Genomic DNA, 17,570 nt, shown 5'->3' with positions numbered 1-17,570 from the left:
TATTCCCAATAGGCAGGAAAGGCCTCAAGAAGTTTCTTGGCAAGGCTGGTAAATGTGGCAGTTGATTGTAAGGTTTTTTTGCTTTTTTTTTTTTTTTTTTTTTTTTTGCCAATAGGTGTACTAGAAGCCTCAGTACATCTATTCCCTATAACATCTCCCCTACACACCACACCACACACACACACACACACACACACACACACACACACACACACACACACACACACACACACACAGAGTCATGGTCTACAGCAGGGGTCTCAAACTTGCGGCCCACATGTGGCCCGCCGAACAATTTTGTGCGGCCCACAGACTAATCCACGAAGTTCAAAATATTTTGGATAAAATTAAGTAAGCCTAGGGGCCTACTTGTATTTTTCATTTCTCTAGCATCCTAGCTAGATATTAGCTTAGTTAACAGCAGTTGTGGTGCGAACTACAGTTTCTGGTCGTTTTGTGACACTGAGTGAACTGCATGTACGATTGTGCTTGTTGTACTGATTTTTTTTGTTTTCAACTGCAGTGAGAAAAGTGTTGCGTAACAGTTGCCTTTTGTAGACCTAGTGCGGCCCGCCGAAGGGCTGTGATCTTGCTCTGCGGCCCACATGCTGAGTTGAGTTTGAGACCGCTGGTCTACAGTGTCAACTATTTTATCCCAAATCCCTTCTTGATGAAGCTGTTCTGGGGTTACTTTGTTAGAATCCTAATAACAAATTTTTATGTGCAAATCTGTTTCAAAGGAGATCCAGCCTCCATACGAGTGTTATATTAGGTATCAGATCCACTCTTCCTAGAAACAAGCAGATAAAACTGCATATCAGATTAATGTCATAGGGCCTCCAGGACATAAGATGAGCAAACACCAGTTTGACAAATGCTAAAATTTAAGATCAAACAGTGTAGCACAGGAGATGGCTGATAGGGTGTCTTATTGTTCGCGAAGCTACACCACAGTGGCGCCTTAGCAAAGTACTTTTGGCAAATGAGCTCAGGGTGGCAGAGGTGACATAACTGTCATGCAGATAGTCCCAGGGTCATCCTGCCACATCCTGTCATGTCCTCATCAGAACTACGGCTGTCTATTACCTCCTGTGGCCCAGCAGTCAGAAGCCTGCTTCTTTATTCTCAAAAGAGAAATGTGATCTTTGAAGGAATTATGTAGGTAGAAAGGAAGAAAAAGGCCTAACAATGTCAAGATTTATTTTAAATAACCTGAAGAGAATTAACGAGCAAAGAAATTGGAAAAGTTAATTGTGCATCATCGCAACCTGGCTGTTCCCTTTTGTTTCTTTACCAAGGAGAAAACATTGTGGGAGCTGTGAGTAGTGACTAATGTGGGGCCGTATGGGTGGTCATTTCTCTTGGCTGAGAATGATTACCTGCATTATAGTGGACCCAGCAAGGTGCTCTAGCTGAAAAAGCTTCTAAATGTCATTTTCTATAAAGGCAACAACTCTTGTGTAAGCCAAATTTATTTCCATTATAGTTCCTCTTATTCTCAGATTCCAAAGCGGCACCGTTCACTCCTGGGCAACAATAGAGCATTGATTTCTCAAGGCTGAGAAATTGATATGAACTCATACATAGAAATATCTGCCTTGCTGGCAGGCTTCTTATCTGGGAAATTGGAAGTTGAGTGACATGGGATTCGTTCCCCTCCACAGAGAGGGACCAGCGTAAGAAGCGAGGTAGTCTGATAAACTTGGGTTCAAATTCCAGCTTCACCATTTATTTGTGGTGTGTCTCCAAAGACTTTCAAGGCTAACAGGCACATAGGAACAGCACCTGGCTTATAATAAATACCCCCAAATGTTACATTATTAATATTTTATCTTGTAAGGTACTAAGAATGTTAGTAACAATATTAATAGTAATAATTATTACTGTGATTAAACAATTGGCATGAATGTACAACACTCATCACATAATTGATACTTGAAAATGTTCATTTTTGCTTTTCTTCTCAGATTACTTATGTCCATTTATGAATTCAAGAGGCACTACAAGTTTTCTTCTATTTATGGCAGAAACTGGACCAATATGACTCAAAGCCCTCTAGTTCCTTTTGTTTTTTTTTGTTTGTTTTTTTTGGGGGGGGGAGGGCATTTTTCTCTCTCTCTTCCAGGGCAAGCCATCGTCCAGAAGCAAAATAAAAGTGGGGGGTGGGGACATGTCAGGTTAGACTTGGTTACGGCAAGAATGGGAACAAGTTGGAAGAGACAGATGTGTTTAATGGCCAATGCACTTGTCCAAAGGAATCATTTTCACTGGCCAGAAGCCCAATTAAACCTGTAAAATGGAAATGCAGAAAATCAGATTAACGAGCCAGTCATTAGTGAGGAAAAGACCCAGCTAATTCTGTGTTTAGCATGACGGATGGGCCCAGAGCAAATAATTGGATGACATTCATCAAATGTAAAATAAAAGGTGTCACTGAGAGGGAGAGTGGTAATAATCGCTGGGATTTACAAGGCCAGGAGATTTGCTTGTAAGGAAGAGAAAAGTTCATCAAAATAGATTAATAGTCACTAAACTTTATTCCCTCCTTGTGTGGTTGCCAGAGAGCCACACAAAAAGCCGAGAGGCAGCAAACACATTAGCCCCGTGTCATCCCAGCCTCATGACGGCTCTGCTCCCAAGGGGGAATACTGGGACTTCAATCTAGAGATAAGTTCCTGCGACTGGCCAGGGGCTGGGTAGGAAGGGAGAGCTCTACCCTGTGGTTTAGTTATAAAACGCTGGAGGAGATCAAGCCCTTCTAGTTCAAGTCTTTCTAGGTAAGCAAATTGATCACAAATCATTGTTCAGTCAGTCAATAAGTATTGACCCTTGCCCTGTGCCTGACCTTTTGGGGGTATGTTCATTCCCAGTCAAGGGTCCAGGATAGGCTAGCGTCATCTACTGGCCATGACAACGAAAGGCTGTGTGATGTTGAGGATGTTGGTTGACCTCTCTCAGCCTCTAATTCCTGACCTGTAAAGTAGAAGTACAGTCTATATCTAGATTTATATATATTTTACCTATATGTATGTACATTATACTTACTATGTAGCATATATATATATATATATATATATATATATATGAGGTATGGTTTATAAACCTCTTATCATAGCATCTTTCATGTAATAAGCTTCTACTGCATGGTACTTATTATTACTCAGTTTTCCTTCACCTCTTCTCTGCTGAGAAGACATCATTTTGAAGATGCAGTGTAAGTGCCATGATAGATTTTCTGGGAACACGAAGAGATGCAAACATACAAACATGTGCCAGTTATGAAATTTTTTTTTAAAAAAAATGTCAGATGTAAATAAATAAATAAATAAATAAATAAAAAATGTCAGATGTTGGAACCGAGGAGACATAGTTGTTACAGTGAGATGAGTGAGATGAATGAGGCCTCACCCTAGTCGCAGTAGAAAGAGTGCGGGGGTAGAGCCAGACTTGACTGGGTTCAAATTTGTCTTATCTTGGCCAAGTCACTCAGTATCTTATATCCTCTGGAAGGCTGTCATGAGGACTAAATGAGATAATTTATATAAGGGCTCTGTGCAGTTCTGGAGCATGGGAGAGGAACCAAGTCAATGATAGTTTTATCATTACCTTTGTCATCATGCATCCACCCATAACCCCCTATCAGTCCAGCTCTGTCTACAAATCAGGAGGCTACAGTTACAATGAGACATGGTCGGGTAACCATAAGAATACGTGTAGCACCCTGGCCGGTTGCTCAGTGGTAGAGCGTCGGCCTGGCATGCAGGAGTCCCGGGTTCAATTCCCGGCCAGGGCACACAGGAGAAGCGCCCATCTGCTTCTCCACCCCTCCCCCTCTCCTTCCTCTCTGTCTCTCTCTTCCCCTCCTGCAGCCAAGGCTCCATTGGAGCAAAGTTGGCCCAGGCACTGAGGATGGCTCCATGACCTCTGCCTCAGGTGCTAGAATGGCTCTGGTCACAACAGAGTGATGCCCCAGATGGGCAGAGCATCACCCCCTGGTGGACGTGCCGGGTGGATCCTGGTCGGGCGCATGCGGGAGTCTGGCTGCCTCCCTGTTTCCAGCTTCAGAAAAATACAAAAAAAAAAAAAAAAGAATACGTGTAGCACAGGAGTAAGCATGAAAAGTGCTGCAGAAATGGAAATAACCACATGCAGGAGTTGAGGCAGAAGAGATTATAAAAATTGATGGCATCCCAATGAACTCGTGGGTCTTACACCGAGGTTTAAAGCACGAGAGAGTTGGATTTTTACAGCACAGAGAGGAGCATGGCCAGACAAGGGCAGAGCTGCAAGGGCCGCCTTGATGTCACTGTGAGATACGGTGATATCAGAGTTACCTGGGGACCTCTGGACTTATTGGGCATATCTAAAGTGTAATTTTCGTCTTTATGATTCACTCAACCACAAAGTGTTCCATGTTCTGCGTGTGAGCTTGGGTGAGAGAGATACTGCTTGGGCAGGGCTCCAACAGGCATGGCTGGGCCTAGAGTTGGAGGGGCCGATCACCCTGTCTTTAGGGCCACACTGCTCTTCTTCTTCCTCGTCCTCCTCCTCCTCCTCCTCCTCCTTCACCTCCTCCTCCTCCTCCTCCTTCTTCTACCACTACTATTACTACTACAACTTTTTTATTGAATTTATTGGGGTGACATTGGTTAATAAGATAATATGGGTTTCAGGTGTACGATCCTATAATACACCATCTGTGTGTTGTATTGTGTGTTCCCCACCCCAAGTCAAACCTCCCTCCATCACCATTTCTCCCTCCTGTACCCTCGTCTACTTACCCCCACCCCTTCCCCCTGTTCTTCTCCAGCCCTCAGTGACTTGGCAACCTCAAGCAGCCCAGTCACTGCTGAGATTCAGCCAGTTCACACTGGTTTGGCAGGACCGATACCTAATTCTTTGTGTTGAGTTCAGTGAACCAGTTGTTAAAATGGCACTTGTAATTGGGGTTCTCTCTAAGGTGGGCACCTGGGCAGCCGCCCAATGTGGAAATCACAAATTTACGTTCCTTACTCTTTTTTAACATTCATCTGCACAACACTGTATTCTAAGTGCCCGCAGTAATGTTCATTCCGTCCATAGGTGAAAAGAAATTTAAGTAAGGATGCCAATGAAGAAGCAATATGAAAATATCTTAAATCAGTGGTCCCCAACCTTTTTTGGGCCACAGACCGGTTTAATGTCAGAAAATATTTTCACGGACCGGCCTTTAGGGTGGGATGAATAAATGTATCATGTGACCGAGACAAGTGTCAAGAGTGAGTCTTAGACGGATGTAACAGAGGGAATCTGGTCATTTTTTAAAAATAAAACATCATTCAGACTTAAATATAAATAAAACAGAAATAATGTAAGTTATTTATTCTTTCTCTGCGGACCGGTACCAAATGGCCCATGGACTGGTACCAGTCCGCGGCCCGAGGGTTGGGGATCACTGTCTTAAATAACAGTTTTATTGTTTTTTTTTTGTCAGGTATTATATAATCGTTTTTCATAATATTTTAAAACTTTTTCTTATATTCTAGTTTTTTGTACCTCTTTTATTGTTCTTATTTATGTATTAAATGCATGACATAATAAACTACCTTTTGGTATATAGTTATTTTTATTCTTAAAATGGTCACTAGGGCAGAGAACCAGTTGTTACATTGTTTGAATCCCACCACTGTCCCAGCTTAGCCTGTGCTGCTGAGAAGAGGCCTGGGGTATTGTCACCTTCTTCCATCAGGAGGCGGCTGGGTCTTCTGGGGAAATGGTCTTTTCATTGCTGAGCTTGGGCAGCATTCAGAGTTAAGCGTTGTCTTCCCCCATGCCAGCCTGATTCACTAAGGGTAAGACCCATAAGGTTCTGGGTGTCCTATGGAGAACTGATGTTTAGTATATAATAAGTGACCAGAGGTTATATTTTTGAATTTACAGACTTTATCACCGGGTACAGGATCTCCTTTGAGGGTGTGGAGGGGGTGGAAACATTTCAGAACAGCTGAAGAGGTGATGCTTGCACAACATTGGAATGTGCTAAATGCCACTGACATACACACTTTAAAAGTGTTAATTTTATGTTGTATGAATTCCACCTCAATGATGGAAAAACGTTATCGTTACTGTAAATGTGAAATTCAAAAACCCAGTGACATCTGGGAGGTAGGCAGAGGTCAGGAGAGGTGAGCACAGTGGCACAGAGGTGTGTGTCAATGGTCATCAAAGTTCTAGCTGTGTGCTGCTCCACACGTGGTTCCCTGACCAGCAGCATCAACACCACTGGAAACTAATTAGAAAAGGTCATTCTCAGGCCCTACCCCAGACTGACTGAATCAGAGACTTCGTGGGTAGAGCCCAGCAGTCTGAGTTTTAACAGCAGTCTGAGTTTAAGGATTCTTTTTTTTTTTTCTTTTACAGAGACAGAGAGTCAGAGAGAGGGATAGATAGGGACAGACAGACAGGAATGGAGAGAGATGAGAAGCATCAATCACCAGTTTCTCATTGTGACACCTTAGTTGTTCATTGATTGCTTTCTCATATGTGCCTTGACTGTGGGGCTACTGCAGACTGAGTAACCCCTTGCTCGAGCCAGTGACCTTGGGTCAAAGCTGGTGAGCTTTTGCTCAAACCAGATGAGCCCGTGCTCAAGCTGGCGACCTCAGGGTCTCGAACCTGGGTCTTCTGCATCCCAGTCCGACACTCTATCCACTGCGCCACTGCCTGGTCAGGCTCTTTTTTATTTATTTTTAACTTTTTATTTATTTATTGATTTTAGTGAAAGAGGAGAGAGGACAGGAGAGAGAGACAGAGAGAAATGGGAGCATTGAGCTGCTCCTCTATGTGCCCAGACAGGAGGTTCCAGCGATTCTGATGTATACTAAAGTTTAAAGACTGATCTAGGTTTGGGGTTGTCAGATATGTTTCCAAGTGGTGGTTTTATAATAAAAAATAAAACCAAATTAAACAAATGAGCAAAGAAGATTATACAAAGACTGTTTATAACCAAGGATTATATTTAAATATGAGTCTATGTAGTTGAGATTTATTTTTAAAAGAAAAAAAAGACTTCCGAAAAACTCATTCATCTTAATATTTCAGCATCCCGCCTGTAAGCCAACGCAGAACAATATAGATTCAGAACAGATGTCTTATGAAAAAAAAAAAAGTCCCAGAATATAAGACAAAAACTATTCTAATGAGAAAATAGAGATGTCTGGGTAGCAGTGAACATTAGGGAGAAAGCCCGTCTCTCCTCTTGGTTCACAGCCGAAGTCTTCGCACCAGTTTTTTGCAACGATCTGCCTTCACGCTGACTCTAACATCTGCTCTACCTGGCAGCTTATGGTGCCTGATTTGTGGGCTTCCAATTCGTGCAGAGCCAGGGGAGCCATGGGAGATGCTATCTCTCAGAGTGAGGAGCGAGGAGTGGATTTCAATAGAGATGTTAGACCCCTGCTGTTCTCAGCAGCCCGCTGGTTTGGACCAGAGCAGGGAGACTGGCCTGTCTCCAGCAAGTGCTTGGCCTTAATGAGGACAGGGTGCGTGCTTCCAGTAATTGCCTCCGTGGCACAGCAGCCTGGTTGCTATTGTCATTCTCCTATTTTCCCTGAACACTGGAGAATGGGAGCATTCTTGTGAATAGTAATTGCCCCTGAGTTAGGATGATTGGGCCAAGAGCAGCCACCTGCAGAGCTGTGCCGTGTTGGCTGGACTTTCCACCAGTCCTGACCAGGGGATCGTTTCTCAGAGCGGTTTCCAGGTTCCTCTAAGCACCCATATTTTCCCAAGTGAGGTCCCAGAGCTTGGCTCTCCCTGCTGTGACAGCAGAACTGGGGACTCAAGCACAGATTTCTGACTTCTATTTTTTTGTATATATATTTTAGAGAGAGAGAGAAAGAAGGAGAGAGGGGTAGAGACACAAGAAGGGAGAGAGATGAGTTGTGGCACTTTAGTTGTTCATTGATTACTTCTTATATGTGCCTTGATGGGCATGGGGGGAGCACCAGCCAAGCCAGAGATCCCTTGCTTAAGCCAGAGACCTTGGGTTCAAGCCAGTGACCATGAGATCACGTTGATGATCCCACGCTCAAGCTGATGACCTGCACTCAAGCTAGTAAACTTGTTCTCAACTTGGTAAACCTGTACTCAAGCCGGTGACCTCGGATTTTAACCTGGGAACTCAGCATCCCAGCTTGACACTCTATCCACTGTGCTACCACGGGTCAGGCAGATTTCTGACTTATAAATCCAGAGTTCATTCCATGACTTTTCATCTTTTTAACTAACTTGCTCACAGAAAGTCAATAAATACCAGCTTAAGGCATTACTTTATAAACATAAAGAAAAAAAAATGTGCTCAAATCAGAAGTGAAATTAATTTCAAAGTCATGAGAACTTTAAAGCAATAGCAATCATTGAGATCAAGAAAAAAATTCCTTTGGCCAACGCGTCACGGTTGCAATGGATTAAAAAAGAAGAGTTCATAGAAATAGCCTACATCATTAGTTTCTCTGTTTTCAGCTGAAAATATTTATTACTGGTAGGTGTGTACATATGCAGAACATAATGACCAAACACAGAACTCCTGCTGTCACAGAAAGTTCCAGACACAGGGGAAGACTATTGTCATTGCCCACTTATTCTCTAAGTGCCGTAACATGAGACCAACTCATGGTGCCATGGGATTGGAGGCTCAGAGCCAGCAAAGGATATTCTCTAAAAAATTGTCACAAACCTAGTGTGGCTATTGATGGAGAGGCTAATGCCTTCCAACTTGTGCCACGGTCCATGGCCCCATCTGACCTCTTTATGTTTCCCCACGACCCAGGTAACAACTGGTGGAAGAGCCAGCTACTACGTGTCCTATCGACGAGAGGCCTTCGCTCAGATAAAGCTGCCCAAGTACTCGCTGCCAAAGGTACGCACTGCCTGTTGTTCTGGGTCCTGCCAGACAAAGTGGCAGGGAGAGGCTGCCTTGTTGGGCTGTGGGAGGTTAGATCCCTGCCTGGGAGACAGCTGGCGTGCACATTGACTTACCATTGTGGGTTTTGCCCTCTGCTGAGGTCGCTGAAGCTGGGTTCTGTGTTCTCCTCTCAGCAGGGTACACATGCAGGACTTTTGATTTGCTCTGACTCAGACATCCTGTATAACCTCAGGTCATTCTCCAGGAGAGGCAGTGAAAGGAGCACTAGCTTTGGAATCTCCTCTGAGGACCCCTTCCTTTGTAAGGGCCTTACTGCCAAATAGAGGGATAGGTTCAGAATGGCCCAGGTTGGAGCACAGATGCTCTAAGTGTGTGCACATAAAGGTGCACAGGTGAATCTCCTGGTTCTCTTGCTTCTGCCTACATGTTAATGTCCAACACAAATGCACTGCCTGTGCTTCTACTCCCTTCTGCCACTCTAAGTAATCAGAAAGGAATAATTTACATTAATTTTAATATTCAATGATGTTATATTAACTCCTCTATTGAAAAATTATAAAACAACTCTGCATAGCCTGTTTCCTGTGAATAATGGCTTATGGGAGAAGATGATCTCAGAACCTTGAAAATGGACAGAACATACCATAGTTGCACCACCCAATGAGGCTGAAAAGAAGCAAAGACTCAGGTTGGCCACATACCAAGTGTAATGTTACAAAGAATTGAGTTTCTAAGCTGGTGCTAGGAAATATTATAAAAAGCTACCGGGTTACAGAGGTAGGAGGGATTATGGGATTAGAAGGTAGGTAATTGTCTATTCTCTGATTGTTTTTTTGTATTCATTTATTCATGTGTGCATGTATCAATCCATTTATCCATTTGTTCTTTTATTCATTCATTTAACTTTTCTTTCTTACACTTCAGTTTTTACTCTTTTCCACTGAACTGAGGTCTATGGATAGAGTAGTGAATAAGACACAGTGGACCCTGCCTTCACAGCGCTTATATTTTGGTAGAGAAGGAGAACCCTGAACAAACAGTTGTAGGTGTAGAGCAGGGGTCGGGAAACTTTTTGGCTGAGAGAGCCATGAACGCCATATATATATATATATATATATATATATATATTTTTTTTTTTTTTTTTTTTTTTACAGAGACAGAGAGTCAGAGAGAGGGATAGACAGGGACAAACAGGAACGAAGATATGAGAAGCATCAATCATTAGTTTTTTGTTGTGCATTGCGACACCTTAGCTATTCATTGATTGCTTTCTCATATATGCCTTGACCACAGGCCTTCAGCAGACCAAGTAACCCCTTGCTCGAGCCAGTGATCTTGGGTCCAAACTGGTGAGCTTTTGCTCAAACCAGATGAGCCTGTAGTCAAGCTGGCAACCTTGAGGTCTCGAAACTGGGTCTTCTGCATCCCAGTCCAACATTCTATCCACTGCACAACCGCTTGGTCAGGCTGAACGCCACATATTTTAAAATGTAATTCCATGAGAGCCATACAACGACCTGTGTATGTTATGCATTATCCGATAAAAATTTAGTGTTGTCCCAGAGGACAGCGGTGATTGGCTACAGCCACCTGTAACCATGAACATGAGTGGTAGGAAATGAATGGATTGTAATACATGAGAATGTTTTATATTTTTAATGTTTTTTTTTATTATTATTAAAGACTTGTCTGTGAGCCAGATGCAGCCATTAAAAGAGCCACAGCTGGCTTGCAAGCCATAGGTTCCCAACCCCTGGTGTAGAGGGAGTTATAAAGGTAGAAGAAGCTCAAAGATCATCATGGCATAAGCAGTGGAGCTAAACAGATATGATGTGTAGTGAGGGTAGGTTTCCTAAAGAAGGTGATAAAAAATAAGAGAGTTGGCTGTACAAATGAGAGTTGGGGAAGCCAATAGAAAATGCATGCAACAGGTTCTATTGTATTTTTGTAGAGAGTATGGTTCAATGCATAAACTAAAAACCATGTTTGGTGACTGGATTGAGGAGAGGCAGGAGATGAGGCTGATAAGGTGGGCAAGGGCCCTCTTAAATAGCCTGAGGGCCCATGGGAATCAATTCTCATTTTCTCTACCCTCCCTGTGATTGGCTTTTACGGGATCTCCATCTAGTATTATGGTTGCAAGATGTACCCATCAGGCATCCTAAACCCAGGTAGGAAAGAAGTGTCCCTGCCTGGAGAAGGCAAGCAGAGGGGTGTTCATAATCACACTCTTTCTAAGGGAGACTGACCCCCACCCCCCGGAGGAAACTGGTGATTTCCATAGATTGGTCTAGGCCATAGGCAAAGAGTTTCTGGAATTTTCCAAACCATCTCTTACATGTAGGGCCTATTCCGTCTGTGTAGGTATGCATATTTTATGTGTTTTTAACCTGCTCAGGAAAATCAACAGCTCTCTTCCCTGGGCAGCATGGCTGCAGGTGGGGACAGATGAAGCCTGAAATTGATCACAACCCTAGAACATTCCATTAACGATTAGCAAACCCAAGGCCATCTGTTGTGGTGAAGTATCATTTGTGCGGCTCCTTTTATAGAACCTTATCCTGAGAAGCTCCTCATTGATATGAGGGCTGCTGTGAAAATAACTGGATGGCTATTGATCCCTGTTATTAGCTGACATTGGCCCAGATTTCCGTAGGAGGTGAGGGCAGACGGGGTGCATGAAGATTGGTTCTTCCCATTGTTTAAAAATGGACATGGCTGGGCCCTGGCCGGTTGGCTCAGCGGTAGAGCATCGGCCTGGCGTGTGGGGGACCCAGGTTCGATTCCCGGCCAGGGCACACAGGAGAAGCGCCCATTTGCTTCTCCAACCCCCACCCCCTCCTTCCTCTCTGTCTCTCTCTTCCCCTCCCGCAGCCGAGGCTCCATTGGAGCAAAGATGGCCTGGGCACTGGGGATGGCTCCTTGGCCTCTGCCCCAGGTGCTAGAGTGGCTCTGGTCGCGGCAGAGCGATGCCCCGGAGGGGCAGAGCGTCGCCCCCTGGTGGGCAGAGCGTCGCCCCTGGTGGGCGTGCCGGGTGGATCCCGGTCGGGCGCATGCGGGAGTCTGTCTGACTGTCTCTCCCCATTTCCAGCTTCAGAAAAATACAAAAAAAAAAAAAAAATTAAAAAAAAAATAAATAAATAAAAATGGACATGGCTGTTAAGCAAGTTGCTGCTGTTCATGTAGTTCTGCGGCTGCTGCTGGGCATCTTGCTTAGAAACCAAAACACCAAACCACAGAGGCTCCTGGTCATCACTGCCCTCACACCTTTGTTCCAGCCTGTCTGTTCAGAATTAGTCTGCCTGGAGCACTTGTGGCTTTGGAGTGTTTGCAGAGAACAAACTGAATGCCATTAATAATAAGCAGTATCATTAGCAGCAGCAACTTCGTGCCAAGTCCTTCAAACTCAGTTCCTTGGGCATTGGGTTGGCATCTCAGCTCAACAGGGATGAGCAGCACAACAGAGGATTGGGAAGAAGGGGAAGGGAAGCCATGGTGGCTTCAGGAAAAGGTGATGGAGCTTATGGGCAGAAACACTGAGCTCTTGTATGTATCCATGAGCCCATGTCTTCCTATTTGTGGAAATGGGCATGGCCGTACTTTTTGACAAAGTTGAGAGATGTCAACAATTGGCTCATTGTTGGTCAAGTGGAAAGTACTTGATGGGTCTAAGCAACCATTGTGATCCAAGGGGAAATCCGGAGACGCTCTTAACCTGTGGAGATCCGTGCTCCTGGTGGGGTCATGACCCAGACTGCCCTTGGACTCACTGTTGCCTGAGGCTCTCACTTCACCCCTCCTACTCTCCTTTGTCTCTTAGATTCTGGATTTATCTTTAACTTAGCAGTCATTTCTACAAGAGAAAAATTTGATCTTACGTTTCTTTGTATGTGGGACTCAGATTGTTAGTGATGATGTTGAACTAGACCTGAGTCCTGCACTTTCAGAAAACAGCAATGTTTAAAATTCCCCCCATCCTTTTGTGTTACTACAAAGAACTCCCCTTCCCTAGTGCTTTGATAACACACTGAAGTCCCCATGTTTACTTTTTTATATTTAATTGAAAGGAGGGAAGATAGAGAGACAGACTCCTGCATGCACCCTGACTGGGATTCACCTGATAATCCCCATCTTGGGCAGATGCTGGAATCACCTGAACTATTCTCAGTGCCTGGAGCTGAGGCTCGAACCTGGCTATGAGAGCTCCTGGCTATAAAGAGGGAAAGAGGGAGAAAAGGGGGAGAGGGAAGGGAAGAGAAACAGACAGTTACTTCTAATGTGTGCCCTAACCAGGAATTGAACCTAGGACATCCACACACTGGGCAGACACTTGATCCACTGAGCCAACCAGCCAGGTCCTGTGTTTACTTTTGACCACACCATATTCCCATTCTTTGTCTTTCAAAGGATTAGCCCAACTGTTTGTCTCTCCACTTGCTAATTTGACTTTTACTAATTTAAGTTCAGCTTTTCTTTTCTCGAGCCCCTAAACTTTGACCCACTCTTGAGCATATATGAGCACTGGGAGCTTACACAAGCATTGGGACTCAGAATAACTCCTTTTAACAGCCCTCTGAGGATCATCGACTCTAAGGAGAAAAATTTCCCATCTAGTTCCTAGGTCATGCCACCTGCTCACCCCACTCCTCACACCCAATTCTTTGTAGCCTTCTTGTACTTCTCTTTATAAAAGTAATTCTTTTCTGCATTCACTCTGGGGTGCTTTCAGATAGTATGGTCATAGTGTTTTCAAAGAAAGTCTCTTTTTACCTAAGTCTGGGTTTGTTTTCATTTGACAGTAGAATACAGTTGATTCTATTTTGAATAGTAAGAGAGAAGAGAGGAGAAGATGGTTTAGAAAATTTATCATAATGATAACGGCAATGATATTAACCTTTTCCTTAATTTCCTCAGGGAAAGTTTTCTTAATTTTTACATTTCCCCAAATGCTGATTTATCCTTCTATGCTGTGTCACAGCCAAACTTCTTAAAGAGTTAGTCTGTAGTAACAACTCCTTTTGTCACTTGTTATTCACTCTTCAACCCACCACTAGTTGCCCTCTGCTCTCCCATAGCCATCCCACTATTCCACTAAAGATCTTCTAGCCATTGCTACCAGTGACTGCCTACATATCAAATCCAGTAGACATCACTAGTTCTTTATCTTAGACCATTAGACACTGTTGTGGGAAAATAAATCTATCCGTGACACTCTTTCTTTTGGTAGTATTTACTTCTGATTTCCTTTCCTAGATCCCCTTCCCTTTACCATACTTTTTTTTTTTTTTGTATTTTTCTGAAGCTGGAAACGGGGAGAGACAGTCAGACAGACTCCCGCATGCGCCCGACCAGGATTCACCCGGCACGCCCACCAGGGGTGACGCTCTGCCCACCAGGGGGCGATGCTCTGCCCCTCCGGGGGGGGGGGGGTCGCTCTGCCACGACCAGAGCCACTCCAGCGCCTGGGGCAGAGGCCAAGGAGCCATCCCCAGCGCCCAGGCCATCTTTGCTCCAATGGAGCCTTGGCTGCGGGAGGGGAAGAGAGAGACAGAGAGGAAGGAGGGGGTGGGTGGAGAAGCAGATGGGTGTTTCTCCTATGTGCCCTGGCCGGGAATTGAACCCGGGTCCCCCTCACGCCAGGCCGACGCTCTACCGCTGAGCCAACTGGCCAGGGCCCTTTACCATCCTTTAATTGTTGATGTTTCTGTATTCTTTTTGCATTCTACACGGCTCCTGCATGACCTTATTCTTTTTCTTTTCATATTGGTGACTCTTATGTTCACCAGCCCAGCCCATATCTCTCTGCTGAACTCTGGACTGTATTTCCAACTGCCTATTCAAAGTACATGCCTTCATGTTTCCATGTAACCACTCCAGAACTGATCTCAGAATCTCCACCTCACCTCCCGCATACGCCCTCCTTCTCTTGTGTTTACTTACTCAATATATTCACTCAGTAAGTTTTTGTTAGATGTCCCTGTGCTGGATACTCTGATCAGTACTAGAAATAAAGTGATATTTAAGAGAGGCATAGTTTCTGCCATAGGGAGTTTACACTCTAATGAGAGAGCTATCAAACAAATCATTACTTAAATGAATATTTCATTATATTTTTAATGACTACATTGAAAACCAGAGGGTTTTGTAAGTCAGATATCTGAGATATTAAAGCTATGTCCTTAGACCCTGTAGATTCTACTTCCTTAACATGTCACTGATTCATTTCTTAGGATTCTTTTTTTTTTTTTTTTTTGTATTTTTTCTGAAGCTGGAAACGGGGAGAGACAGTCAGACAGACTCCTGCATGCGCCCGACCGGGATCCACCCGGCACGCCCACCAGGGGCGATGCTCTGCCCACCAGGGGGCGATGCTCTGCCCCTCCGGGGCGTCGCTCTGCCGAGACCAGAGCCACTCCAGCGCCTGGGGCAGAGGCCAAGGAGCCATCCCCAGCGCCCGGGCCATCTTTGCTCCAATGGAGCCTTGGCTGCGGGAGGGGAAGAGAGAGACAGAGAGGAAGGAGGGGGGGGTGGAGAAGCAAATGGGCGCCTCTCCTATGTGCCCTGGCCGGGAATCGAACCCGGGTCCCCCGCACACCAGGCCGACGCTCTACCGCTGAGCCAACCGGCCAGGGCCTTCTTAGGATTCTTATAGAAAACCTGCTCCTTAGTTCAGGGCCCATGCATTGCAGTGAATGACCTCCTAACCCTTCCTTCCTGCCCCGCTTAAATTCATGCTATACACTCTTTCCACAGTGAATGGGATTGTGCAATGCTTCCTTGTGGGGAAATTCAGGAAAGCCATACAGAACCTTTTGTATTTATATTATGGTGTTTGGCACGTGGCATATGCTTAATAACATAGATCTTTCTTTAATGAAATTATGTTAAACCCAGATTACAAAAAAATATTTCAGTAACAGGGAAGTATTTTCACCACTGTCTCCTAAAAGTTACAGCTTTAGATGTCCAAAAAGCAACTCTGATTCTCCCCAATTACTCTACTGGAAGGGTGTAGGGGGACTGTTATTTATAATTGTTTTATGAATACATAATTGTTTCATGAGGGTGGCACCTGCTTTGGAGTTAGATTAGGATAGCAAGATTCAAGAAATAGGCTTTGTTATTATTAAGATTTACATTGAACCAAATTTAAATAATGGGCTTTTCTTTGTTATTGAAGACTTACTATTGAGGTTATTATTAGTTGATCCTTATACAGCCATAAGATTTCTTAGGAAGGAGTACATGTTGTTCAGAGCTTTTTAGAGAGTGATTCCCAGGTGCATGCCCCAGCATCATCTGGAGGGCTTATTTAGGTGGCAGAATCTGAGGCTCTTCACCGAGCATCCTGAGTCGGAACCGCAGGCAGCGAGACTCGTGAGTCTGCATGCTATCAAGATCTCCAGGTTGTTTTGATGCACATTGAAGTCATATCGTCACTGATGTGGTATTTAGCTTCTTGATTAGGCTCGTCTTATATTTAAATCAGTCATGCCATTTATTAGCTAAGTGATTTTGATCAATTAATGATTTCTCAAACAGATACCCCAGAATCCTTGATACTAAAAAACAGTCTTTACCCCAGAGCCTGCAGGTACTGTTCACCAGGTAACACAGTCCCAACTCAGGGCTAGAGTAAGGCGTGCTCACAGCAAATTTGGCTGTGTCTATTCCTGACCATGTCCCGGTGTTTTAAGTTATATCCCCCCCCCCACTTCTTTTACATTTAGTTTAGTTGAAAATAACCTAGCGCATTCATTTTTATGACCAAAACATCTGGGAAAAGCCAGGCATTGCTACTGCATTTTTAACCAGGGTAAGTGAATTTAATTTGTATTTCCAGCAGCTGCTACTTCCCCTCCTGCTGAGTTCCTGGCCTTTCATTTCACACCAACACAACACAATTTCGTCACATAGTTTTTAAGAGTAAGCCTTATTTTCCTTTTCAAGCAGCTCAGCAGGAACCTGTAAGGTATGTAAGCACAAATGAGCAAGTGCGATCTTAGTCAAGGTGACCGAGGGTGCTCAAGGCCAGAGACAGGGTCACGACAGAGAAGCTTCAGTGCACAGATTTAGAACTTTCTTTTTCACTTTCCCCAACTCCCAGTTGTCCAAATCAAATGACTTTGCTCTTTTGGAAATTATCTTGGTGAAGCTCTCCATGGTTCTGATATTATAGACATTGCTGACTCCTTTTATTGTTGAAACCATTTCTGGGAAAGGTTGACCAAATAAGGTAAGGGCTAGATTCAGCCTGATGATCTACTGACTGTCAACTCCAATGGCCATGCCGCTGTCACCAGTGTTTCCCCCACAGTGATGACGGGGCCTCTCCTGCTTCTCGAGATGTTATGACTCTTTGGCATATACATCTGTCTAGTTATGTTTTTTAACTGCTTGCATCTTTCTCAAACACTTATCCTTGTCAACATTGCCTTCTGACAGTGTAAGCTCCTTACGTAAGGACTTGAGTTTATGATATTTGTCCAGTGCCTAGGCATGTATGTGAACTGGCTTTTGTAAACTGTTTTGAATTCTGAAGTAGTAGATTCAATAGAATGCAAACTAAAGTGACTTCAGGCACCAGGAAGTGGCGGATCCTAAGAAAATTTGGATATATGGGACTGAAACTTCAATGACTCTTCCTAAAAGACTACATTTTCAA

At 44.1% G+C, this 17,570-nt stretch overlaps 1 protein-coding gene across 1 annotated transcript in view; it reads left to right on the top strand.

Moving 5' to 3' along the window:
* SORCS3 (sortilin related VPS10 domain containing receptor 3) overlaps positions 1–17,570 on the top strand; it is a 631,295-nt gene that overhangs the window by 497,166 nt on the left and 116,559 nt on the right. Inside the window, exon 8 of the mRNA XM_066355178.1 lies at positions 8,810–8,899. Within this exon, the coding sequence (XP_066211275.1) occupies positions 8,810–8,899 (90 nt within the window). The remainder of the gene's footprint in view (positions 1–8,809; positions 8,900–17,570) is intronic.

This window comes from Saccopteryx leptura, chromosome 13 (assembly GCF_036850995.1).
Source record: "Saccopteryx leptura isolate mSacLep1 chromosome 13, mSacLep1_pri_phased_curated, whole genome shotgun sequence".
Taxonomy (NCBI): Eukaryota; Metazoa; Chordata; class Mammalia; order Chiroptera; family Emballonuridae; genus Saccopteryx; species Saccopteryx leptura.
Note: the sequence above shows the minus strand (reverse complement) of the source record. Positions and strands in the feature narration are given on the sequence as shown.